The sequence below is a fragment of the Callorhinchus milii genome, unplaced genomic scaffold (genome assembly GCF_018977255.1).
Source record: "Callorhinchus milii isolate IMCB2004 unplaced genomic scaffold, IMCB_Cmil_1.0 Scaffold14, whole genome shotgun sequence".
Lineage (NCBI taxonomy): Eukaryota > Metazoa > Chordata > Chondrichthyes > Chimaeriformes > Callorhinchidae > Callorhinchus > Callorhinchus milii.
The window spans coordinates 13,132,838-13,159,804 of NW_024704755.1; the positions used below are offsets into that span (position 1 = coordinate 13,132,838).

The 26,967-nt window shown below is 39.1% G+C and overlaps 2 protein-coding genes across 5 annotated transcripts in view; one reads left to right on the forward strand and one right to left on the reverse strand.

The window, feature by feature from the left end:
• The window catches only part of psme3ip1 (proteasome activator subunit 3 interacting protein 1), a 33,653-nt gene extending 10,783 nt beyond the window's left edge, over nucleotides 1-22,870 (forward strand). For 2 of the 4 annotated variants that reach the window (XM_007907579.2, XM_007907580.2), the window contains exons 3-7: nucleotides 8,716-8,814; nucleotides 10,048-10,169; nucleotides 12,946-13,079; nucleotides 20,334-20,398; nucleotides 22,190-22,870. In XM_007907579.2, coding sequence (XP_007905770.1) covers nucleotides 8,716-8,814; nucleotides 10,048-10,169; nucleotides 12,946-13,079; nucleotides 20,334-20,398; nucleotides 22,190-22,413 — 644 coding nt within the window. In that variant the 3' untranslated portion in view covers nucleotides 22,414-22,870. 4 annotated transcript variants of the gene reach the window in all.
• Nucleotides 22,871-26,273: 3,403 nt separating this feature from the next.
• Nucleotides 26,274-26,967, reverse strand: part of cpne2 (copine II) — a 61,650-nt gene continuing 60,956 nt past the window's right edge. Inside the window, exon 16 of the mRNA XM_007907582.2 lies at nucleotides 26,274-26,867. Within this exon, the coding sequence (XP_007905773.1) occupies nucleotides 26,760-26,867 (108 nt within the window). The 3' untranslated portion in view covers nucleotides 26,274-26,759. The remainder of the gene's footprint in view (nucleotides 26,868-26,967) is intronic.

Below are 26,967 nucleotides of genomic sequence, written 5' to 3' on the forward strand. Positions count from 1 at the left end.
AAATGTTATTCAAAAAGAAGTGGGACATAAGCCTGGAAATTATGGCAAAAATGGTTAAGAAGTTATCAGTGTTCATCTTAAGACAAAGCATGTAATGACTACTCAGTGTGGATTTCACAGCGGTCCAACTAGCTTTATGGATTTAATGGAATTCATTGAGGATGCAACTAAACTGATGAATGTAACTCTCGGATTTTGATGAGGCATTTGACAAAGTTCCACATGTGAGGTTTTTTATAAGAAGGATAAGGATCATGGATTTAATGACAAATCTACTGGTTTTGATCGGGCACTGTTTTAGCAGTAGGAAGCAGATGTTGCTAAATGGAAATGTTTTGTCCTTTGGGCAGCAACTGGCAGAGTTTCATTTTACCCAATAAGCCATTGGAGGAGCTTGTAAATATTGTGCAATTGCTAAAAAAGCTGGATGAAGTATTACTTTCCTAGTGTTGAGGAGGGGAATTTAGCATATGTTCTGTGACTCTTTGTTTACAAACACCGAGCATTGTGTAGTTATTAAGTGACTTTCTCCCATTAGAGTTGGTGCTGCTTTTGAAGCAGTTAAGTCCGTTTGAAATAGTTGGAAATATTGATCTATCCGTGAACACAGCACTTTCTAATCTTATTTTCTTACAAAGTTCTTCCTTCTATCTACTCTGTTCATTTCCATCTGTACAAGTTTCTGCATTTCGTGATTCTGAAGAATATGTTGGGTTGTTATAAAATCGTCAGCAGCTTGAATGCATTGGCATAGATTAATATTTATAATGTAAATCAATTTTATAATGGTTTAGGATCTCTCTGCGCTCAAATTGGTTTTAAATCATGTTTTTAGAGACAATTCTCACAATTCTCTGTGTTTCTTTCAACTTCTATCAATTTTCAGATTTACCAAAATGTATCAAATCAAAAATGTGTTAAAAGTATACATAAATGTCTACAATTTAGTACATTGACACAATCGCGGTGTAGATCTGCTAGTTTTTTTAATCAGCTCATCTCCAGGAATGTTTTGCCATGGCTGATAAGGTCGGAAAACTGACCACTTGCATGATCTAACAGAAGCTAAAGTAGTTTGGCATTTTAATGAGACTGGAAGCACAGTACTCCATTCTTTGCAGAGATTCTTTCTTAAAGTACAGTGTATAGCCAGGAGCTGTCATTTATTAAACCAGTGCATGGTTCTTGTTTAACATTCCTTTCAGTAATTGGTTGCAGATGGACAAGTCTATACCTGTAGAAGCTTTCTTTAATTGGATGCTGTCTCTTCACCTTCCCCTCAATGGTACAGCAATTATCCTGCACGCTGTGAAAGATGTCTCTATGTAGACTGCAGTCATATCTGTACACATAGCAAACATTGTTATATTTCCTCTTAAATCCTGCTCAATGCTTCCAATGACTGTTTTAAGGTTACCGGAGCCTCGAACTAATGAATAGGGAGATGTAGTAATGAAGCCACATTTGTGCCATATGAAGCTTTTGTGCAGCTCTTTGTTTGTGACTCTTTTGACTTCATGTTGCAAGGCCTGGGTGGGTTCCATCAGAACAAGCAAACAGTGCTAGACAATGAAGCAATTGCATAATTATGAAAGGAAATGGGTTTTTGAACCTAAACGTGCTCTTCCTCACTTGGTGAACATTGCTGTGGAGTGACATAGAAAGTTACAGCCTGAAAACTAGCCATTCGGCCCAACTATTCTGTACTGTTTTTTACACTCTGCATGAGCCTCCAACCCACCTGAACCCCTCTCCCATAATAATAATAATAATAATAATGTTACCCTTCTATTCCCTGCTCCTTGATGTGTTGTTCTGACAAGCTTATTGTGAATTTAGTACCTATTGTATTCCTTCTCTAGTCTTGCTAGTTTTATATAATTCTTTCATACAATGTGAACTACCTAGTGAGGTATCTCTTTCTCCAAAATAATTGATTTTGGTTGCAAATCACATGGATATCCTTGTGTCTGGTTCCCAATAGTTCTTATTGCATGCGTCCAATTGTTTAATTGAGTGCCAACACGAGCTGCTGCCTGCTGCAGTCAGACAGTCACGCACTCAGAGTAGGAGGGATGATCTGGCTTTTTCTCAGCTTAAGGACTCGGACACGTGCTGTGCTGCATGTGATTCAGTCCCAAATTCAAAGGAAAGAGAGTCTCAGAAACAAAAGGATTGAGCCATGAATTACAGAAGGTGAATGAAGGCAGCCTCCCATTTTTATTAAAATAAACTCGAGGGAAAGAAGTACAAATATTCAAAGAGAGGATTTGGGGGAAAAAGAACTAATTTTCACCAAGAAATGTAAAAAATACCCGTAACAAACAATTTTACTGAACTTGAAGTCCAAAGGGTGGGTAGGAAAGCTACGCACTTTTGATTTCCATATTTGCATCTCTGTGGAATTCTAGATCTTATAATAATATTAATAATGATTTCTATGTGGAATGCAAATTTGGTTACTCAATGTGGGAAATTGCTGTGTGCAATTGGCTGCCACTTTTCGCCCACAAAATATCCAGTCAGTCCACTTTATAATGTATTCTGTGAAGCTCTTTGAGGCATCTCAATGACGTGATAAGGCGCTATATCAAATGCAAGGATTATTATTATATTAATAATATAATTGCTAGATTTATATAATTCCTTCATACAATGTGATCTACCCAGTGATATTAATAATAATAGGCAGTCGTACAGCAAACTTTAAATTGAAGTGTACGTCATCCCTATAGCCTTCGATATTTTTTCAAGTATCTAAATCCCTTTTAAAGGGTGTCATATGTTCTGGGAAGAGTACCTGATTTTTCTATAAATGCGGTTCATGTCCTTAGCAAGCTGGCTTGGGAAGAGTTTATTACATTGACAGTACTGCATTGACGTTCACATAATTGACAAAACAATTAATGATGGGATCTCAAGTGTTTAATTTAGTTCGGTAACACTTCACAGTAGGTTCTCTGGTATCTCCAGCAAAAATGCTTTAAACAAAGATTTTCACATTAAGGCAATGGATCAATTTTATTTTAAAATGAGTCCTGACACTCAGGTTTAAGGTAAAAACTTAGTCTTTTACCCACAAAACACATACCCATTCACTGCCCTTTCAGTATATCCTGGGAAGCTCTTTGGGACATCCTCCTCAGGTGAGAGGCCCTATACCAAACGTAAGGATTATTATTATTAATATAGCTATTTTCCTTGTAAATATTGTGTATGTGATCAGATTATTTTAACCACTCTTTGTTTGAGTGGCTATTAATAATAATAATAATCCTTTGCATTTGATATAGCGCTTTTCACATCTAGACGTCTCAAAGCGCTTCACAGACTATACTGTAAAGTGAATTGACTGTATATTTGTGTGCGAAATGCAATTATTAAATATTAAATATTGGATTGTAATAATACAAAAAGATTTAACGCTCTTTGACGCAGCCCTTCAGTTACATTGAACCACTGATCCAGTTCATGTAAAATCAATGTAGCAACCACTCAAGAGGCATGAATAGATTGAATTCTGGCATAGGCATTTGAATCGACAGCCTGACTGACATTGCACTGGTGATACAGTTACAAATGCAACCTTGCTATAAGCAGGCAGTGGGATTGGAATTGCCATAACAACCCTGATAGGGTCCAACGTTTCATTTGAATGTCGTACATAACTTACAGGTGCTTAGTCACCAAATGCTGACAAGAAAGTGCTCCATTTTGCTTCCCACTCTTTTCTCAGAACAATGGCAGAAGAAACCCACTCAGGTGACATTGCAAATATATTGCTAAACCCCAAATGAAATGAAGCCAAAATGCTGAGTTGCACACAAAACATTGTTTAAACACTGATCTCGTATTTTTATTCAGAACTCAGCAAGTTTTTGTTTTGATGGAATGTCTCGGCATAGCAAGTCTGACTATTGACCATCTCAGTGGAATACTGCACGGAGATAAAGTAAGGCCAGTTTGATTCTGTTTATTTGCCGTCAGCATTGAATAGTTGCAGTGTCACGAAGTACTCTAATAATTAACGTCCAGAGCACCCAGTCTACAGTTTCCTCATCACAGCATCAAGGTGCTTTTTAAATGGCAACCTGTTCCAGCCATTAATGACCCTCTGTGTAAAGAAAACTCTTGAGAGTCAGAAGAAGAGGAAACTGAATCTAATATCTTCGGAGATGAAGGCTAACTTTTCCCTAACTTTTAGTGTGCTGAGAATTTTATTTATAGTGCAACTTCTAGTAGGTTGTGGCAAGCTGGTGAACTATAACTGTGTGCAAATTGCAGTGTCCTCCCACATCACTGTAATAAATATCTTTTTAACATTTAGCAAAGTTTGTTTAATATGTATGTGCTGAGCAGCAGTAAATATAAACCAGCAATTACTGACCAGTTAACAATGGACCACCTTTATGATTCTTTCCATTCTTAACATCATGCAGTGAATGTTCTTCCCACACTAGTAATTGAGATCCAGTGAAACTGAAAGCTCTTTTTCAGAAGATGATTTCGCAGCTTGTAACCGTCCCAGCACCAGCTCTGGTCTGACTTGATAATTCTTTGATTTTGTCCTCTGAGCTTCAATTATATTTATTTTTATTATTCTCTCCTGTGCTATTCTCTTATAGATACACAAGGTGTACATGCCGTGTACTATTCTTTGATCAAGATACTGACCTGTTATGAAGCATTAAGTAGTGTTGCTCTTGAGCTAAGTGCTCAGTGCTAACCTCTGCTGCCAGAAAACTCACGCAATGCTTGCGGTTAGTGAGATCCTTGCACTTAGTAACAAGAAATTACATTTGTATAGAGCCTTTCACGTTGGGAGGAGGTCCCAAGGCACTGATTTAAGAAAGTGCATCCCACAGATCTGGTGAACATAGCAACCCACCCTTCCATACACACCAAATATGTGAACCAAGTACTGAGGGACATGAGCTCATTCTACAACTCAGTGGTGCACCTCACTTAGTACACGCCTGTATCACAACTCCGTGATGGGGAGTGATATTGATGCCTTCTTTTGCTGTTGTATATTTGAAAATATTGTCAGATGTAGACCTTCTGCAGTACATTTTGGTGACAGGAGCCTACATCTGCTCGTAGAGAGGTCCAGCAAATGCAGTTAACTGAGCATCTGTGTTTGCAATGGTCCATCTGCCATTAATGGCCCAGGTTTGGTCTGGCTGTTGTCTGTTTCGTCTTGCCAGAGGTTTCTGTCTTTAGGTCAGTTGCCATAATTTTGAGGCCCAGCTGTTAGATTTTCGGGTTTTATTTTACAAGAATCTCCAGTTATGATCATGCCTAAGATGAGCACATATACAGAAGCAACAGTAGCACTAGTGTTACCTAGTGTATAAAATAGAAATAAATGCTGTGAGCTCCTCATGGCCCAGTAGGTAAAGCAGTTCTAATCCCAGTTTATGCTGATCTGAACCAGATGTTCAATAGGCACCTGAGCCCCATATTCACCTGGTGTGTGGGTGGGGATGAGGACAGGATTAGGTTCTGTTATCATTCCTTGCTTGTTTGGATAACCTGCTTAACATTCAAATTGTAGATAGCATGTACAATAGAGAGCCCTCAGTTAAATTCCTTTTCTACTGAACATTTTTCAATTTGAACAGTTAAGTTCTCAGAAAGAAAACTCCGCCTTCGCTTTTATATATGGACTCATTTATCTCTGATATTAGGCTGGTGTTAAAAATAAATTTATCTCGCAACACATTTTGGAGTTGTTTTAAATAACGTCCCTCAAGACAGATGCTTCACAATGGAAGGAGACATGCACTGAATTTCAAGTAGCGACATGAGAATAAAACACATACAGTGCATCATTGAGTTTCTCTTATGCCTGAAACACAATATGTGGGACATCGTGTTCTATTGACTATTAACTCTGGAACTCGAAATAGGCTGAATCATTATAATTGAACCATAATTGAAAGCATCTAAAGGCTGCTTCAAATTAAGACACATTTGTCCTCAACTATAGTTAAAGAGGGAGAAAATCAGCTTTGTCGTCTTGTTCTCAACTCCGGTGAAATTTAGACTCATTGACTGTTGTCACTTATGTGCATTGCTGTATATTTATCTTTGTCTTCAAGTATGAAACCGTTAGGTAACCTTTCGTTTCACAGTTGGCGCCAGGCAAGACGCATCAGAGTAGACTGAATGGATGTGATCTCAGACATTGGGGCAAAATATAATAATAATCCTTGCCTTTGATATAGCACCTTATCACATTTTCGAGCTATCTCGCAGCACTTTAGAAAATATACTGTAAAGTGAATTGATTTTAATTATATATAGTGGACGAAACAAAGCAGCCAATTGCGCACAGCAGTGTCCTACAAACAGTCGTCTTGATGACATAATGCACTGTATCCAATGTAAAGATTATTATCTACAGGTTTTCAAAACCAAAGCCTGACATTATCTGATCACTTACCTCACCTTGTTATCTGTGCTTTTCAATCATGTGTTGTGCCGGGCATTATGATTCTTGGCCTTTTTGCTTTGATCTCTTAAAAGAGCTTCCCTTAGTATTGCAATGCCAGTACAGGGGGAAACAGTACATTTTAAACATGATCATTAAATATCAATATAAACCTTTGTTTGTGTCTGCACTAGAAGGAGGAGTAGCTTAGCATTGCCTCCATTGAACACAATACATAGGAACAGGAGTAGGCCAATCAGCCCCTCGAGCCTGTTCCGCCATTCTAGAAGATCATGGCTGATATGTACCTCAACTCTAATTACCCATCCTTGCCCCATATCTTGTATGAACAAAGGGATCTATTTTCTGCAATGTATGTTCCTATATTTTTTGAGAGCTGCTTTGTTGCTACATACCCTATGCACAGCTCTTCTTTCTCTCACTGATCCAGAGGGTATTGTTTAACTGTAGATATGGCTGGTTACAGCTGAAAGTCCAGTCACAAGCTTTGTTGTGTTGAAGCACAGCACTTACTCTGTGTCATCACCGGATGTCAATGCAATGCAGGTTCTAATGTTGTATCCTGCTGGCATTGCTTGATGCAGAGTTCCATTCTGCACCTTTCTAATATTTAGTCAAGAGCTACCTCGAAAGCAAAGTAAGCACGGAATTACAGAAACAAAATATATGCTTTATGCAATGAGACTGAAATGCATTGTATTTAAACCCTCGGATAAATAACTTGGCCTTGACTATACATGCTCTTTGTCTCAGGTCTTTTACGGTAAGTAATCAATACTTAACAAATGTTCACTTGTTACAAATTACAGCCTGTAATTGTCTTGCGGATGGTAATGTTACCGTTCTCTTACAAATGGTGCCACTAATGAAAATACTCCATTTAGTACTATTACTGTATTTTTCATATCGAATTATACCCAGCTTTAGTGAACTAACAAATTGACTAAAAAGCATTTGTAGGAGAGTTTAATAAACAGCTATCATTATTTATAAAACTGTTATTGATAATTTTGAGACATCGATATTTATCGTGCTATATCTTCGGCAAGTAACCACTGTAATAGTTTGTGCTTGAAGTATAATAAGTTGTTCTATTTCTTTTACGGTCTTTATGACTGACCAAATCCAAATCTATGTATTGATATTTAAAATGTTTCATTGGTAGTAATCCATTTATCTTCACTTGCTTGAAAAAGTGGAAGCCTTTTGAAAAGGCTTGGGTAAATGCGGTCTTCCCGGGGTTGAACTAACTCTCAGGAGATAGGCAGGCCTGCAGTAATCTAAGGAATTATTGATGCTTGACCAGCCTGTTTGGGGCTCATCATTTAGATTTGAAAACCTGCCCTCACTGAGTGATTCAAAGCTGTAATGGGTAGGATGGTTCCACCTAGATAAATATGAGTGCTTGGGCCAGTAAGCTGCACGGTAATGCAGTTATTTATATGTGAGAAAATCCTGTTATAAAATACTTATAAGGTGATTGGGTTGTGGACCCTGACATTTTCTTAGCTGGAACTCCACACGCCTCTGTTTCCTCGTAGCAAGTAGGAACCTGTTTGTTAGTCGATTGGCGGATTGCTTTCCAAGGGTAACAGTCCCTTCCAAAATAATAATAATAATCATTTGGTCACTCATTTCACAACTGATTTGTGGATTGAGTGACCAAATTATTCAATTGGCTGCCACGTTTCACCCACAAAATATACAGTCACTTCACAGTATATTCTGTGAAGTGCTTTGAGACTTCTCAATGAAGTGATAAGGCACTATATTAAATGCAAGGATTATTATTATTACAAATCTGAATTCTGGCCTCGTGCCACCCAAATTATGTTACCAGGACAAATGGATTTGAAGTGCGATGACAGGTTTTGAAGCATGGCAGCAAGATTTGAAACGCGATGTGACCATTATAGCAGTGTTCAATGGGAGACCAACCAGACAGCTTTCTGTGCACATACGCAATGGCTTCATTACCTTGCAGAAGCACTGACCGCTTGGTCACCCTTTTATAAGGTAGGTTGGAATTTTCTGGACCCCCTCCTCACCCTTACTGACACCTTGTATTGGTGGCATGCAGCAATTTTTGTAGCTGCTCTATAAATTAAGTGTTGCTGTTATTGTATTTTGCAGCTGAAAAGGTTTCTCAGCATTGAACGGATCAAGCCAGTGAATTTATAGTAAAATAGCATGACCTTCTGATTACTGGCTGGCTAACGCCTCTAATTTTCTATCTTCTACCTTTGTTTTTTTTGCAGAATGCCCTGAGGAGGCCTATGATCCTCGGTCACTATATGAAAAGCTTCAAGAACAGAAAGAAAAGAAACAATTTGAATATGAAGAGCAGTTTAAATTCAGTAAGCCGGTGCTTTTACCTTATCTACATGAACCCCTTGAAATCCGTGCAGTATCCCATTGCAGAAACCCAATACAGCCTAAACTCCAATGCAACCACGTAGCAATACACCAATACAAGGTGTCAGATGAACAGTCGAAGCCAGTTAAGACAGATACATTGGGGACGGCTGTTTTCTCCGATTTAAGAGGTGTCCAAGATTAGCCAAAATACCATTCCTGCCCATCATAGGACCGTTACCAACCCCGTATAATAATATGTCATGATGTTGTTTCACTTGAAGCAATGTTAACTAACCAATTGATATTAACCTTAAATGTTTTTTCTAGTTTGACTTCCAGTGAATTGTGCATGCCCTTCGGCATTGCTGCATCCACCAGGTGGCATCACAGGATTTTGCAAAGTTAACTTGAATGAAAGTAGATTACTGAAGTAAATCCCTTCTCTCGCCACTGATGAGCTCTTTTGTCAGGCTTCTGAATAGAACATCTAATCCGTTAGCTCGGTTTTCGAGAATGCATTTGACACCGAGTTTAATAAGCGATATATTGTGATGATACCGTGTGATATCCAAGATTAGTAACTGCACCGAATTTCACCCCATAGATGTGAAAGTAAAGATTTCCGTCACATTTCAAACAGGACAAAGGATCTTTTTAAAAAAATTTTAATTCAAATTTTAAAAAAACGAGCTGTGAGATCTTCCTTGGGAATACAACATTAGGTCCTAGTGGGAATCTAATTACTTCTACATGTCTGTTCATATACTTTATTTGCACTACTGAGCATGGATTATCATGGGGCGAAAAATTGGATTATGAAAATTGAGGGAGTCTTCTGTGTTAATAGCGGTAAACAGACGGAAAGTAAGATTATCAGATAGGTCTTACTAGGCAGAGGATTCTCTGGAGGGGAAACATTGAATTACGTAGAACGGTAAACAGGACAAAACATTTGGGTTTGAGTTATTGAATCACTTTTTCAAAAACGTACTTGTCCCTTATGGTTCTTCATGCTCTGTCTGTTTATATTTATACATTTAAAGGGATTAATTATATTTGTTTCATCAACTGCATTACAGTAAAAGAGCTGATGGAGCTCACCAGATAGTCTTTGGTTTGTCCTTCTCCTTGGAATATTTTTTGAACGCTTCGCAGGTGTAGCTGTTTGGTTGTAAGGACATCTGATGAACACTAATGCTGAAAGTGCTGTGCTTTTATTTTTTTCCATTCAGAAAACATGGTGAGGGGCCTAGACGAGGAAGAAACAAGCTACCTCGATGAAGTTTCTAGGCAACAGATGCTTGTAGAGAAACAGCGCAGAGACGAAGATGCCAAGGAACTTAATGAGTATAGAATATCCTTTTATTAAGAACCATTTGATTCCTGATTGCAGGCACATAGTGAATACTGGGGAACCTCTCAGCTGCACATCCCATTTAATTATATGTGTTTTTCCTATTTAACTGTGAAATCCATACCTCTCTTTTTATACATTCTATTGATAAAGATAATTGGCACAAGACAGAAGGTTGCCCCATCCACTCGAAGTTTGACAGCAACTTGTGTGGCTACATTGACAGATCAAGTGGCGATCCCTGCTGACCTTTCTCTGTAAATTGGTGCTATTGTTGTACCTTGACACACACAGAAAAATGATGAAATGTAACTTGTGTTTTGGGAGGCAGAACATCTATTTTAATCTGTCATGAGTGAACCACGATGAGTAGCAGTAGGGATACTAAATTGGCTTCAGTGTCGATTTTCTTCTCACTTCCCCCCACTCCTCCACCTTCTACAACAGGTTGAAGAAGCTGCCAACAATTGTATGGTCTGACACATGAAAAACAACCACTTTGATCATTTACCAGAAAGTGTCCAGCTCCTGTACAACAGCCAGTCAGTAAGCTCAGGGGAGTAGATTGAAGCGGGTGGGGAAAATAAATCATTAGTCATTCAGGAGATGAACCAAACCAAGGCAGCTCTTTCAAAATATTTTAAAATCCTTGTATACCACAATGTTTCATTGTGCAGGGTGATGGTCAGTAAGAATTGCTATTTCACCTGAAGCAATTAATTGCCTTAACGGCACCTCTAAATTCTCCTGTTCCATTTCTTGTTGTTCAAGCTTCGCACCCGCCACAGCATTTATTTTTCTTCTCAAAGAAATCAAACCGTCGGCAGAGTTTTGTTTGAAAGTGCCCTATATTTCTCTTGTGGAGTTAATTGCACCAGTTCACAATATGATCAATGAAGGTGGGGGAAGACGGTTAAAAATGGGCTTCGTTTGTTTTGCTCCTGTTGCTGCCGTTTACCAAATTTGCTTTGATCATTATTGTTAGACCCGCAGTGTGCCCTGAAGAGTATTTCATGTTTTTAAATCAGATCATTTGGTCCGGTATAAAAGAAACTGCAGGCAGAACATGAAATAAGCTGTTATGTAAGCGTTCAGTGCCCACTCCCATTGCTCGGCGAACAGATTTCTGCCCGTTCCTTTTGTGAACGATTATTTAAATTTGTTTACCTTGTCTTCCACTTTTTCACCCACAAAATAATCCATTTTAGAATATATTCTGTGAAGCGCTTTGAGATGTCTCATCAACATAATAATAATAATAATAATAATCCTTGCATTTGCTATAGTGCTTTTCACATCTTCTAGACGTCTCAAAGCGCTTCACAGAATATGCTGTAAAGTAAATTGACAGTATATTTGTAGGCGAAATGCGGCAGCCAATTGCGACAGCAGTGTCCCACAAACAGTCATGGATTGAAAATGACCAATTTATTATTTTTGTTTTTGGAGGGATTATTATCAGGCGTGTGGAGTAAGGAAACTTGCCCAAGGTTTTGCCCTGCCGGGAATTGAACCCAGGTGTCTCGCTTGCAAGGCGATAAGGCACTCCTCAAATGCAAGGATTATTTTTTATTTTTATTTTACGAAAGAACTCAGTGCATGAAGTTTGTCTAGCAAGGATTTTGAGGACTTAAGAGTCTAGCTGTTTCAAGGCCATTATTCGTTGTGTCTGTAACCGTTTCTGGTTTCTGAATTCAGACGTCATTTGCCTAAAACGGGAATGTCGCTGTCAATTTTTCCAGTTTTCATAATTTTTAAAGTACTAAGTAATGGTTAAACTAACGTAGTAGTGCTGGGGAGAACAGCAGCTGCAACATTACATTGGAACTATCAATACACGTACTTCTGCATTGGTGACCAGCTTCAGGGGTGATGTATGATACCACTTCCTGTAATGCTACATCTTCAGCTCTGTTCCTGTCAATGTCAGAGTGATGATAGAGAAAGGCTCAGGGAAAAATTGATGTGAGTCAATTAACATCTACAGAGACCAGATTTCTTAGAAACCTTTTTTTTAAATGATTTATAATAATCATTCATGACGTGGGGCTATGAGGCAATCTCTTAAATGCTGGAAATAATGAATATGTGTGTGTTGATCTCAGGGCGTTCTTGCAGGGGACAGCTGTTTTTCCGAGAGTGCTTAGCATTCAGCTCATCTACTGAAATGAGGACCCAATAAATTTCTATGAAAGTGGCTGAAAGTAGCTTGTGTGGAATTATTTGTTCTGTGAACTACAGACTGCCATTTGACTTATTCGTGCAAAAGATTTGAACCTGAGCAGATTGGCTTTATGCTGAGGAGAAGGATTCTACAATGGGTTATACCATTCCCTCTTATTACAACTCCTGCAAATGCAATCTTTACCTCCTGCAATTTGGAACAGTAAAGGTGTAATTTAATAATGTAGAACCCTGATGGCTAAGTGTTTAAATGCACCACAAAATGTGGCACAGAGTCAAACATACCCAGATTCGATCCTTGCCCTGTGCTAAGTTAACCAGTGCCAGCTGGTGTGATGGTGGTGGACCATGTAATTGTCAGATGAGGAAAGGCTACAACACCAGTGTAGCTGTTCGTGTTTTAAGTTTAATTAGCAAGTCTTAATCCTTCCTATCCTACTGCTTATATTATAGATTGTTTTCTGTTCAGTGGATTTGTTCTGTTCATTTAAGTATTTTTAACTGTGAATTTGAGATTGAACCTCAAAACCCTTTCAGATGTGTAACTGGGGTTGCCTTTGAAGTCCTTATTTATCCTTAATAATGTAGTAACAGTGCCCTTAAAAAACTCACAGCAAGTACCGACGGCAAGAAGGAAACAGAGAAGAAAGCAGCCACTAAACCGGCAGAAACCAAGAGCAAGTTCTCTCAAGCCAAGCTGTTAGCTGGAGCCGTGAAACGTAAAAGGTTTGTATTCCGCTAGGTGATTAAATTCTGAGGCATACCGTGAAATCCTGTGTGAAAGAAGCCTTGCTCTAATGTTTACAAGGATGTGAAGGTAATAACATTACAAGGTGTTCCAGGATTCATGTTGATTCTGAATAGTCAGGTGATGTCAGACACCATAATTTTTTTTCATAAGCAATAGTAAATGTAATAACGCCAGGCATTTACTGTTGAATTTAACTCATCCAAAACAGTTTAATGGTGTTGATACAAAGCAAAGTTCTTCTTACCTATTCTAAGCAAGTATAATTCACCCCACCCTGAGGGCAATTTTAAGGGAGAGGAGGAGAATCTTTACTTCACAATGTTTTGTAGCAGGTGTCACCTTCCTTCCCCTTGGCTTATTCAGTGTTAAACCAAGGTGGTAAAGAGAATTTCTCATTGCGTTGACAAGAAACATCGCTTGATGCAGCAACGACAGACAGGCTACATGCTAGAATGAGGGAGGCAGACGAGGTTGGTAGCACTGCTCAGTTAGTAGCACTCCTGCCTCTGAGTCGGAGGTTTCAAGCCCCATGTTGGGACTTTGAGCTCATTATCTGTCTGACAATCTGACGCATTGGTGGGGGAGTGCTGCATTGTTGATGTCCGAACTATTTGATATTAAACTGAGATATTGAATGCTTGTTCAGGTGGGCATTAAAGATCCCAGATAATATTGGTGATTTGCTATTTGTTGGGACAGTGCTGTGTAGGGATTGCCTGCAAGTACACAGTAATTACATTTTACAGATATTCCCCTTGAAGTGCTTTGAGATGTTTCAACATTATTTGTGCTATATCAAATGTAAGGAATATTATCTGGTTTTGGTGGATAAAATGGAAAGAAAAGGCAGCCTATGGGCTCAGCTTGTCTATTCAACGAGTAGCTGATGCATTTAGATTGGAAGAATGGTTATCTGATGCCAGTTGGCCTCAATGTCCTGGGTAAGGGAGGGGGTTATCAGTTGGGGCTACTGCTTCCAATGATTATTCAGTTATTTCTGCTGGATGTGCATATGTGTGGGACAAGCAGGTGAGCACAGCATCAGCTTCCACCCTAATGCCCAAATCAAAGAGCCAATGCCCAATCAACGCTCGCTGTCTAAGATCACACATTTAGGCAAATACTGCAGATTGCGCAATGCTTGTGGAATTGTACAGTACAGAAAAGAGGAAACGTCAGTACATTCTGAACTGGGGAGGGAAGGAAACTGGAGGGCAATCAGGGTAGCCTTATTTAAATGAGAGATCCCACTGACTGGAATGGTTTTCTACTCTTTGTATCTGTGGTCAGGATTTCACATCCCCAGAGCAAAACACAGCACAGATTAGGGTGGATATGGAACAGAACTACTTCTGCGGAGAATCGGCCCATGCACTTAATTAATTAATTAACTAATTAATTTTAAAATCATCTAAAAATAAATGAATGTACAAGGATTGTTATTATTATTTTAATGAAACCTTAACTTAGTGCGCCAGTACGAGATTTCTCTTTTACACTCAACATGTCTCGGATTGAGATGGGCAGTTTAGGCTGTAATTGGGCATTGCACACCCAATAGGATCTGTGTTGGGACTAGCCAGATTCATCTGGATTGAGGCCAGTACAGGTTGCCATAGAGAAAGAGAAGTGTCTTATCTGAACAGAGTTCGAACCAGGCTTCAGAGAGAAAAAAAGGCATTTGTTCAAGTTACTTGCACTACCCAGTTATTCATTATATAGGTTTGAGATGTACTGGGAAAAGATTGAATGTTTGATATGTTGAGTTCTCAGTCGAACAGAATACAGCCTTACACCTTTAAATAAAGGGATTGTGTTTGATTTATTTAAAGCTTATTATTCTGGGATTATCTACCTTAGTTTGGCAACATTGCTGATAAAAGGCTCAAGCAGTGTCCCTCTATACCCTGCCAACAAGTGTAATATCATTTTCATTATATTGCATCAGCTTTTCAGAGTAAGGATTTTGTGCTGATAATGATGTTATTTTCTTATCGTAGGGTAGAGAATGAAATCATATTGGCAAATCGTATTGAATTTCTCAATTAATTCAGAAAAAAGCTCATTATTTGTTTAATAACGGATCCATGTAACAAGAAGATGTAATTATTTCATTGCTTTGAGACGAGTGCCATGTTTTGCAAAACTAATTCTCCATTAAATAAGTAACCCATGTGAAGTATTCCTGTGTACTTATTCTTTTTCAAATAATAGCTGCTGTAAGTGGAGTGCGATACTGTGAGTCAAGCCAAGTAGCGATAACACTAAAATACTGAAGACTCAATGCTGCAAGATTTGCAGTGACTGACACTTTCACACAGGCTTCTCTCGGGGATGAATTTCCAATTCTGGCTGCTTGTCTGGGTGCAGGAGATAAACTGTAGTGGCGTTGAGTTCTTCATATCCCACCTCCGAGTGTAATTGACTGTCTCTGGGAACATCTTGAAGGCTGGGGTGTATGCAATAAATGTAGAGAACAAGCAGTTACAGCATAGAAAACGCATCTAAATATCCTCAGATAAATTTCGTCATTTTTTGTATCTCTAAAGAATGACTGTTTATAAGAGGATCCTAATTTTGTTCATGCAGATCTAATGCATGTAAAGATTAGCATAAATGTATATTTAGTGCTCTTTACTATTGAAGGGATGAGCAGATGAGTTCACTCTTGTTAGATTGAGCTTTGTCAGTCTGAGTTTCCAAGAAATAATTATTTGACATATAGAGCCTTTTTGTCTTTGGGGAATTTCTAAAATCTTTTCAGAACCTAAATTGTCTAATAAATTTGTTAATTTTAACATAGAAACAGGTAAAATATTTATCTAGTACTGGTGCATTAACCCATTTTGAAATGAATGCCTCTACCATTTTGAATGCAGTAAGAACTGTTTTACTTGCTGATAGACAGTTGAGTAAATGCCAGTGTGATTTCACTGCATACACTTAAAATAATAGAATATCACCATTGTTTATAACCCCACTATGAATCATTAACTTTAAGGTATTTGATACAACGTGCAATCTCTGATAAACAAGCCGAGTCAAATAGTATCTAGCCATCTGTCTTAAGTTAACAAAAATAATCTTCTACATGCATATGTTTAATGAGACTAATTTGGTTAAGTAGTCATACATAAAACAATTGTCCTGTGAATGTTGTATACTACATTGTTGTCTTTCTTTGACCGGTCCTAGCTTTAGCATATTTAAAAAATAATAATAATCCTTGCATTTGATATAGCGCTTTTCACATCTTCTAGACGTCTCAAAGCGCTTCACAGAATATACTTTACAGTGAATTGTGGCCAAAACGCGGCAGCCAATTGGGCGCAGCGGTGTCCCACAAACAGTTGTGGATTGAGTGACCAAATTATTATTGTTTTTCTTTGAATGATTATTATCCCCGAGAAAGTGATCCACCAATCGGCTAACAACCGGTTTCCTATTTACTGCTAGGTAAACAGAGCCGTGTGGAGTAAGGAAACTTGCCCAACATTTCGCCCTGTGGGAATAGAACTCAGATCTCTCGCTTGCGAGGCGAGTGCTCTAACCACTGAGCTACAGGACTCCCTATAGATATAAATAGTCTTGTGATGGTTTATAATATAATAGCTTATCAGAATATAGTTTTTTTTAGTGCAATAAAGTTGGGGGGAAAGATTAAGTAGATTATATTTGTTCAAGTTTTTCAAATTTGTTTTTTATTATCAATCACTTTTTAACCATATTGTTTATTATTAGCGTAATGACAATATCCATTTCGGAAATCATTCTTTGAATAGAAACATAATGGTTGGCTGCTGCTTATAGGCAGGTCCAGCTTTGCCTGCATGACTATAATTATAATAGAAATGACAGAACTGACAGCACCCATCTGTTTGGAAATAACATAATGTACTGCATTGATAATCTGCTCTTACAGAAACCTGAAGACTAACTCACGGCTATCTCCGTTGCTGCAGTAATATCAGATAACCACTCTAATATCTTGCTTTCATGAATAAAGCCCTGCAATGCTGATGACAGACTTGGCTTGTCTGCAGGACTTGGCGGTGCAGACTAGGGGCAGGGATTCTTCCCACTCTCCTCATGTCATCCCTGCAAGCCAAAGCCTTAATAGGTGGGTACGCAGCTTGCCAGATCCTGCTCTCATTAGGAGGCTATGTGGTTTTAGCTGGTTAAATTCCCAACAGTACCCCAATGCACACTCTGTGATCCCCAAAACTTTGTTCTGGCCAATCTGCGCTTAATACTCTTTGGGATTAGGTAAGAAGGATGTGTCCCTCCAGCGGGAGAGAGTGCACATTCCTTGCCAGACGCAGGGAAATTTCAATATGATTGTGTCATATATTAAACTCTTTTGCTTTCGATACTTCCGAGCATGTTACCCTTAGATAATAACACACGCTAATTATTTAACATCAAATGTGCCAATGACAGGTAAGCAACTGCTTGCTTCATATTCTAATGGATTGTTTCTATAGCACTGTTGCATGGTTTTGCATGAACTGCGATCAGTGTTGAGTTTAATTTTAACTTGGCTCATACCCAGGCTTATTGTTTTTTTCACCCAGACCAGGCTGCATAAAGAAACTGAGTGCCTGAGCATGAAATATCCTCGGGTGGGGTGAAGTGATAATGATAGAACAAAGAAGCTTACATACAACATTTCCATGATTAGAAAGTGGAATCAATAGAAAGAAAAGGCAACAGAAAAACAGATTCAATGGCCTCTGTGCTGAAACAAAATTCTAAGTTTCGATCCTCGTTATTTCAGGACTGAGCTGATCCTTTTCTTTCATGCAAGGTTGCATGCCACATAACCTCTTCCTGCCTGAGAATAGGATGTTTTGTACTATGTTCTGTACTACTGTACTTTATTATTTTATTGTTATATTATAGTTTTTCCACAACCAATTTTAATGATCAATTTAAGCAGAGCGTGTCTCAGCTCAATCCAGCTCAATTTCTGTTTCATCTTGAGGCCTGATTAGATCACATTTCCCTCACATCTCCCACAAACTGAGGCAAACTAGTACAAGTTTCAGGAAATCTAGGCTCAAACCTTAAATCTTCTGGCTGAACAAGAGTGTTAAAGGATTTGAGCTCATAATTATTGGCACGACCTCACAAATCTGCTCGTTGGATTGGATTTTCAGATAGAACTGAAGTCACTATCACTGCAATGAGCTAACGTCTTAGTTATATTTCCAGATCGTGCTCCCTTCAGTACAAGGTATTTAACAAACTCTTGAGGTTTTAAAGGGTGCTGGTGCGAGCAGAGAATTGCTAGACCTCTATCTGAATTCAGTTTTATTCCCATAATTTTAGGATTGTGTGCAGTTCCCCACCCTGTTGTTTTGCTCACAGATTAATTTTTGTGTGTGAGCCATGCGCAGTGATAGCACGCTTGTCTTTGCGTCAGAAGATTGTCTATTCAAGCCCCACGTCACAATTTGGAAACACCAAGATGACACTCCAGTGCTGGGGTGCTTTTTTGTTGTCGGAGTGCCTTCCTTCGGATGAGACGTTAAACTGAGGTCCCCTCTGCCTGTTCAGGTGGATGCTAAAGATCCCATGGCACTATTCGAAAACAGAAGGGAGTTTCTCCCAGTGTTTGTGGGACATTGCTGTGCGCAACTGGCTGCCGCATTTCGCTCACAAAATACACATTCAATCCACATTATTGTATATCCTATGAAGCACTTTGAGACCTCTTGACAATGTGAAAGGCGCTATATTAAATGCAAGGACTATTATTAACATTTTATTTCTTTACCGCTATCTATCTTCTTGCTTTTCCTGGCCACAATCTCATTGCTTTCAGACAAGATTCTAAAATCTCTCTCCTCTCCCACCTCCCCCGCCCCCCTCCATCCAAACCATAATCAATGACAAAACCCACTGAAAATTTGCTTGTTAAATAAAACTTTGTCGATGGCACTTTAGGTCTCCGTTACCAAAGCCCTGCAATTAAGTGGATAAGTTGCTATAAATATGCATGAAATTATGATAATTTACAAGATACTCAGTGAGCACTTTCAAGCAAAGGGAGCAAAAAGGCTGCAGCAACTTGTGTGTAATTTTCATTTATATGCCGTTAAAATTCTCCTATTCATCTCCCGACTGCTAAGTTGAACTGACGATTGACAGCTGTGAATTTAAAAGATGTCGACTCTGAGAAGCTCTTCAGTTCCCCGAATGCAGCTTTAAACATCCCCATGCTTCAGGGCAAGTCATCAGCTCATTTTCTGGAATTAATGATTCTGTGGAATCGTTCAATAGGGATGAGCAACTAAATAAAGCATTGAGGGACACAGGCATAGAGCTAGAAAGTGGGATTAACAAGTAAAAAGGAAACGGCGATACAAGCACAATGAACCAAAAGGCTCACTTCAGTGCCAGAGCTTTCTATTTTCTAAGGTTTTAATTTTTAGTTTTGTGCGCCCGAAGGAAGTAGTTCTCGGACTGAGGTAAAGTCATGTGCCCCGAGGGCACTTAAATGGAATGGTTCATCAGCAGTTACAAACCTCTGCACATGCTGCACTGCTCTGCAATGGCTCGAAGCCGCCCACAGATGATAACTCACAATGGCAACAGGCATACAAAGTTCACTTCACAAGTATGAAATATCACAGGCTCATCACAGTGAGTGAAGGTGCATTTTGTATGGTGAAGCGTTGTGTTTAATAATGTTGTGCCCATGATTGTTTTATACAATGGGCTCAGCCTGTGATATCCATCCATCCATCATTGAAGATTTTGATGTATTTTTTTTCTCTCAGTAAACGGGGGGCCATGCTGCTGACCAAATCTAACAGATGCCTTCCTTTTACCCATCTGGTGGAGCAAGTTAGATGTCAAATGCTTCCCCCTGCCCCTTACTAAGCAGGACTCACTGTATTCTAGTACACCTGAATGTTGTCCCTCATCTTCTGTAATACAGTATTTTGAAAGATTTTTTTGTACGGAGGGAGAAGAAAGAATATTTACTTGAATGTTATCTCAAAATCTTGAGGAATGTTGTCCCTAATGTTGTCTTACTGTGGTGCTGTTTGCCTATCTGCCATGAACCAGGTGTGATTGTCCTTCAAATGAGTGGTTCAGACAAAGGGGATATTAATACCTTGTGATTTTCAGGTAGAGGAACCCAATTTTTAGCTCCCTATGGAACTAGCTGTTGTTTCCATTCTCCAGCCTAATAACCATGTTACTGTGCTTCATTCCAGCACCGAGACTTCTGAAATTGTCAAGAAGCAAAAGTTGGACAACAATGAGGGAGGTGACTGTCAAGGTATGACTGTTCCCAAACATGTGCTGCCATTGTGTTCTAGATAGCAATATATGGAGGGCGAAACGTTGGGGAAGTTTTGTTACTCCACATGCCTCTGTTTACCTAGAAATAAGTAGGAATCCGGTTGTTTGTCGATTGGCAGATCGCTTTTCCAGGGATAATAATTCCTTCAAAAATAAATTAAAATAATTTAGTCACTGTTGACTGTTTGGGGACACTGCTGTGCGCAATTTCGCCCACAAAATATTCAGTCAATTCACTTTTACAGTATATTCTGTGAAGCACTTGAAATGTCTCGAAGATTTGGTAAAGCACTGTATCAAATGCAAGGATTATTATTAATATTTTATATGGGTGTGGTGTACAGTGATTGACATTTGTTGAGTGGTAACTCTGAAATGAAAACTTCTCATATTATACAAATACGTGTGTGTATATAGAGTGTGCCTAACCCTAACCCAAATATTTTCTGCAATGTGTCATATTGGATCTAAATTATATCCATCTTCTACTTCTTTAATGTTTTTTTTAAAAAGAAGACTTTGACTTTTTTCTGCACTGATTCTTACTAATTTATAATTTCCATCTGTCTCCCAGGGGAAAATAAGCACTTCCTGAATCCCTGAAAGATAACTATGTTGAAACATCGATTCCCATATCTGCATTTATTCAAACCCAACCTTCTTCCCTCGCAGTCATTTCCTTGCTTCCCCCTCGAGGAATACACAAACCATGGCATGATTTGGGATTCCAATTTGGACAACGCATGCTGTCTGAAAGGCCAGGTTAATTTGAAAACTTTTGAACCAATTGTATGTATCAGTCTAAAATGAAGGATCGTTGTGTTTCCAGTTTAAGTATTGCCCGGCCTTTCAATGTTAGGCGACAGCAATAAATTGTACAGCATTTCCTAAAATATAATTTTTTAAAAAATAACATGACGGCATTGGCACATTGTCACAGCTCCGGAAAACACAGGGATCTCAATCTTTTTGGTTGAACCGGTACATTACATGAAATTTATTGAAAGCATGTTGTAATTTGCATCAATCTCCTCCATCTGTCGCAAAGAAACGTATTGACACTGTTTGTGTGCCCGGTTTCTGCTCAGAAGCTGTGTACAGTGACGCAAATGAATCTACATAAGAATTGCTAGATGAAAGAAGACCAAGATCTATCCAGTTCGCCTTCCACCATCCTGGCAGTTGCATGCACATGTCATGTCCCAAACTATATACTGTATCCCAAGATATTATTACCTAAAAGAAATCAATCTCATTTGCTTTTGAAACAATCAACACTTTCTGCTTCCACAGTCTCCCTAGTTCGCTAACTGAAATAGTGTTTCCGCAAAGTTGTTTTGAAATTCCCCCCTTCAATGGAAGGCCATATCCTCCAGGTCCACAGAGTGATGGGAAGTACTGCTGCTCTGTGGTGTAGCGGGACACTCCTCCAGTTAGAGCTCTAGAAATCTATGACACATAGGTCGACCCATTATATTAGTGTTGGTGTTTGCTCCTTCAATGAAGGCATCTATCCTTTTCCAAATTTCCAGCCGGCGTGACTTCATAGGGATCAAGGCAAGAATGTTGGATCGTCTCCCTCCCACCCACATTCCCCTTCCTATTACTTCCCCCAACTACTGCCTGAGATCTGCTAACTAAGCACACGAGACTGGATTCGAACCTACAACCTGCTCACCTGTGCCCCAGTGGATGGTGCTGGTACCTGTACGCTATCCTACAGTTACACTGCGCTGTGTTCTAACATCTTATTTGATCTTACGTTTAGAAGATGTCTCCTGCGATCAAGCACCGTCCGACTCCACGATGGGTGTAGCAATGCAGCATCCTCCAGCGTCTGTTTGTGTGGGAATACTACCAGGCCTCGGGGCCTACTCAGGCAGCAGTGACTCAGACGCAGAATCCAGCTCAGACAGTGACAATATCATCACCACTGGAGGAAGGATCGTCACTTCAGTCTTTCGAGCCCACACTTTCACCGAAAATCCATGAAGCTGGAATATTGTGACGGGCAGGATTTCTATTTTGTATTGAAGCGTTTTTGTAATACAAAAAAAAGAGTCCTGTGTAAACAGCAAAAGGAATCCATTTGGATTGCTTAACCTCTCGGCAGTTCTATGTGAATGTGGATTTCACCCCCCCCCCTCCCGTTCAGAATCTCTCTGATTAGACCGTGTGTGTGTGGCAGGCCGCTGCAGATGTCACCATGCAGAAGGGTGACATGGACTTATTCCCCCAGGGCTTGATTTACGTTTGTTGTTGAACCACTCTCAATATTTTGTGTAAATATTTTTTTTAAAACATGCTCTCAGATGCACAAATAGCCACCATATGTACGTTAACTTGAATATTGGCCATTAAAAGTCTCAGCTGTGATGCACTAAGATATCTATATATTGCTAAGGGCTGCGGGCAATCTAAGAAATGAATTAAATTCTGAATAACTCAATTATACCTGCATTTTGTATACTTTCTACCATTTCTACGTTTCCTTGGTTTATCGAAATCCATGGTTTTCACATGACTTTTCCAGTGGATTAAGAGGAACTTATTAATCTGTCTACTGATACATCACAGACGTAGGTGGTTTCTTCAATTGTTAATTTTAAGAAGCAAGTTTAAAGGATTCTTTGCAAGCCTAGATTTTTTATGATTTTTCAGGTCTATTCAAACAAGCGCAGTGTTCATCAGTATTATGTAACCGCTTGTGGTGAATAACATCTTGAAAGAATGTAATTATAGGTTGGGTTCCAGCTTAGTTCCATAAGGGCAGAGGTGGTCTCCGTGCAGTCTCTAATGCCAGAAAAAAACGATTCCATTGCAAATGAAAAGTACATTGAAAGACAATCATAGACACATGTTGGGACTTGGATAGTAACTCCCAAGATGGCTAGAGAAGGGGAGAGCTAAGTAAAGGTTTCCACCAAAGAGGTTTGTAATGGAAACATGGGGTTTTCAGTATCAATCACCAGGTCAAATCCCAATCCCATTTAAATTAGTAACCTCTCAGTCCACCAGTTGTAATAATAATAATTCTTGCATTTGATATAGCGCTTTTCATGTCTTCTAGACGTCTCAAAGCGCTTCACAGAATAAAGTGAATTGACTATATTTGTGGACGAAATGCGGCAGCCAATTGCGCACAACGATGTCCCACAAACAGTTGTAGATTGAAGTGACCAATTTATTATTTTTGTTTATCTTGAGGGATTATTATCAGGGGTGTAGAGTAAGGAAACTTGCCCAAGGTTGCACTCTGCTGGGAATCGAACCAGGTTTCTCGCTTGCAAAGCTTGCAAAACTGAGCTACAGGACTCCAGTAGTTGTAACATTTATTCAAAATTATAATTGTCTTTAAGCATTTTTTTATGAAGAATGTAGCTTTTAGACTGAGCTCTACCGAACCCTTTTTTGGTTGGCGAACAAAATAATCATAGAAATAACAATATAGCATTATTGCTATAGAATTATACCATAAATCAAGAAATATTCAATCAAAAACCATTTATTTTGTTGGCCAAGCAAAGAGGTTAACCACCACTGCTCTAACAACCTTTTGCAATTCCAATTTAATGTGGAATTAATCAGTAACACTTTGTTCCATGTATTTATGGTACTATTGCATCACAACATTTTCTTCTTAAAATACGTCCATAGTAGAGGGTCCATTCCTCAGCACTGTGCCAAGTTGGTCCAGTTGCGGAGAATCGAGACCATCTTCAGGAGGTAGTCTTGCAGAGATATAGTGTATGAATTTGTTGCAGTGTTATCCTGTAGCTCTGCTATCAAGCGCTGTGAGATGCTGTCCTGCGTGGAGGGCGCTATATAAGTGTAAGTTGTTGTTGTAATAAAACCAAGGACGGAGTACAATCAATCAGTATTATTTAAACGTTGAGTGATACACGTTTGTCCAGGTTTTGACAGCTTTGAGCTATTAAGAGGTTTATGAGCTGTAATTCTGTTTATACTATACGAGCTGAACCTGTTGCAGCTACACTTGCAATCAAAAGATCCAATATGGAATGTTGATTTTGGTATTGTTATACTTTTCTTTATATAACGATAGGAGATACCCCCCAAAAATGGCTCTGGTTTTCTGTCCCTACTTTGTTGCAGAATATATCAGTACAGATGGATCTCTCTAGAAAGGTTTGTGATGTCCTCTGTTGCTACTTTGTTGCATGCATACCTCATATTTTGGGGCTTAATTAAAGATTTTTTAAAATATAGCTCATCATTGATAGGAGATCCCTGAAAAAAATATTTCCGACATTCGTGCATGAAAGTATTTCTGATGAGGTATAAATCGTGTCTCTAGGTCAATCGCTTATTGAGATCTTTGGTGATACGTACACACACACACACACACTGTCATTTTACTAGTATAGGCTGACTTAGCGTAGTTTGGAGTGTTTGTCTCCACTGAACTTTCGGGAAGTTGATAGCTCGAGATGTGAATACACAGTCCTCAAGTTTACTTTTAAAGAACAAAATTAGTCATTGAATAATGCAGCAAACGGAAGTGACAAGATTTACTGGATTGTTAACGTATCTCAACAGCTTTGCCCTTGTCCAGACACATACTGATCCAAGATTTGCTTCCCTGGAATCACTATGGGAAGTGTAATAGTAGTGCTACTTCAATGCTTGAGAGTTTTAGTTGAAAGAGCTGCATCCTGCTCAGAGGAATGATGAGAACAAGGCAGGAATAAAGTGTGAGAACAAGCAGATCCATGAGAAAATTGAGCAGTGGAGGAGCATCCAAAGCAAACTGAACTGAGTTTTTTTTTGTCCTTTCTTTCATCAGGAACATATTGTATCGATAAAAGCCCATCTTTATGCATTATATAATAATCCGTGCCTTTGATATAGTGCTTTTTCATGTCTCTGAGATGTCACAGAATATACTGTAAAGTGAATTGACTATCTTTTGTGGGCTAAACGCAGCAGGCAATTGCACACAGCAGTGTCCCACAAACAATCGTGGATTGAAGTGACCAATTATTTTTTTGAAGGGATTATTACCCCCGGAAAAGAGATCCGCCAATCGACTAACAACCGGGTTCCTACCTACTGCTAGGTAAATGGAGGCATGTGGAGTAAGGAAACTTGCCCAACATTTCACCCTGCTAGGAATTGAACCCAAGTCTCTCCAAATGAACTTTATGCACTAAATGAGCAGCAGCAGGCACATTGACAATAGTCACCAATTCAAGCAAAGCGCTGAATTTAGGTTTAGTGTTTCAGAGGGAGTTAAGTTGAAAAGCAAGGTTATTGAGAGGTTTGTGGAGGAACGCAGAACCTCAGAGAAATGCAGTTAGATAATAATAATAAGTCAAGAGGGTGTCTCAAAGCACTTGGGCAAGTTTCCTTACTCCACACACAGCCCTAATAATAATCCCTCCAAAACCAAAAAACAATAATAAATTGGTCATTTTCAATCTACGACTGTTTGTGGGACATTGCTGTGCGCAATTGGCTGCCGCGTTCGCCCACAAATATACAGTCAATTCACTTTACAGTATATTTTGTGAAGCGCTTTGGGACGTCCTCTCGATGTGAAAAGCGCTATATCAAATGCAAGGATTATTATTATTATTATTAAATGCCAACATACCGTTAGCTTTCCTAATTGCTTACTGTACCTGCAAACTTAACTTTTTGTGACTGGTGTAGAAGGACACCCAAGTCCCTCTGAACTTTAACACTATCTATATGAATTCCAGGTTCTAACCTGGGGCTTGAACCCACAACCTTCCGACTTGAGAGGCAAGAGTAAGGCGAGTTTTCTAACGAGTGGAAATAATATACAATTCTCCTTAATTTACTGAATCATCATGGTACCTACTTTGTGAATGTAACAACTTGACAAAAGTACACTTTATTTTGAACACAGGCAAGGTGGACACAAAATGAAAGATAAATCCTCGCTCTCAATTCTGTCAGGTACATGTCACATAGACTATTCTCAATACATAACTTATTTAAGCCCAGTTTGGCATTAATTATAAAAACACAGTTACATAACACCGATAATACAAAGATACATTCAATACTTTAACCGTGGCTACTTTTCTTGACCAAACTGCTGTAGTGTTTGTCGCCACACATTTACAAAGCACCAGATTTTCGTTACAAACAAATTGAGATTGGAGTCATTTAAAATTATTTTCTTTTTGTACAGTTAAAAACGAAACGTTACAAATGCGCCAACTGCTGCAAAACATGCAACGATTTATGCTGTAAACTTTTCAGTGTAGGGGGGGAGGGAGGGCCGGGGATTTGGCATCATGCAGGTTTGAGTGTGCGTGGGGCGGGGGGGAGAGGGGTGTTGCTGTTTAAGCTGGGTCGGAGTTGACAGGCGGCACGTTCCTTTGCTTGAAATGCTGAACCACTTGCTGAGGCAGCTCTGCCAGAACAGACTTGGCCAAAGTTTCTTTTGGAGCCTGCAGAACGGACAATAGAACAGAGGGTTATAGCATCGACTCATAGAACATTAAGCGCTCGAAGACTCGCACCCAAGGTGAGTGGAAAGGGACAATCAAA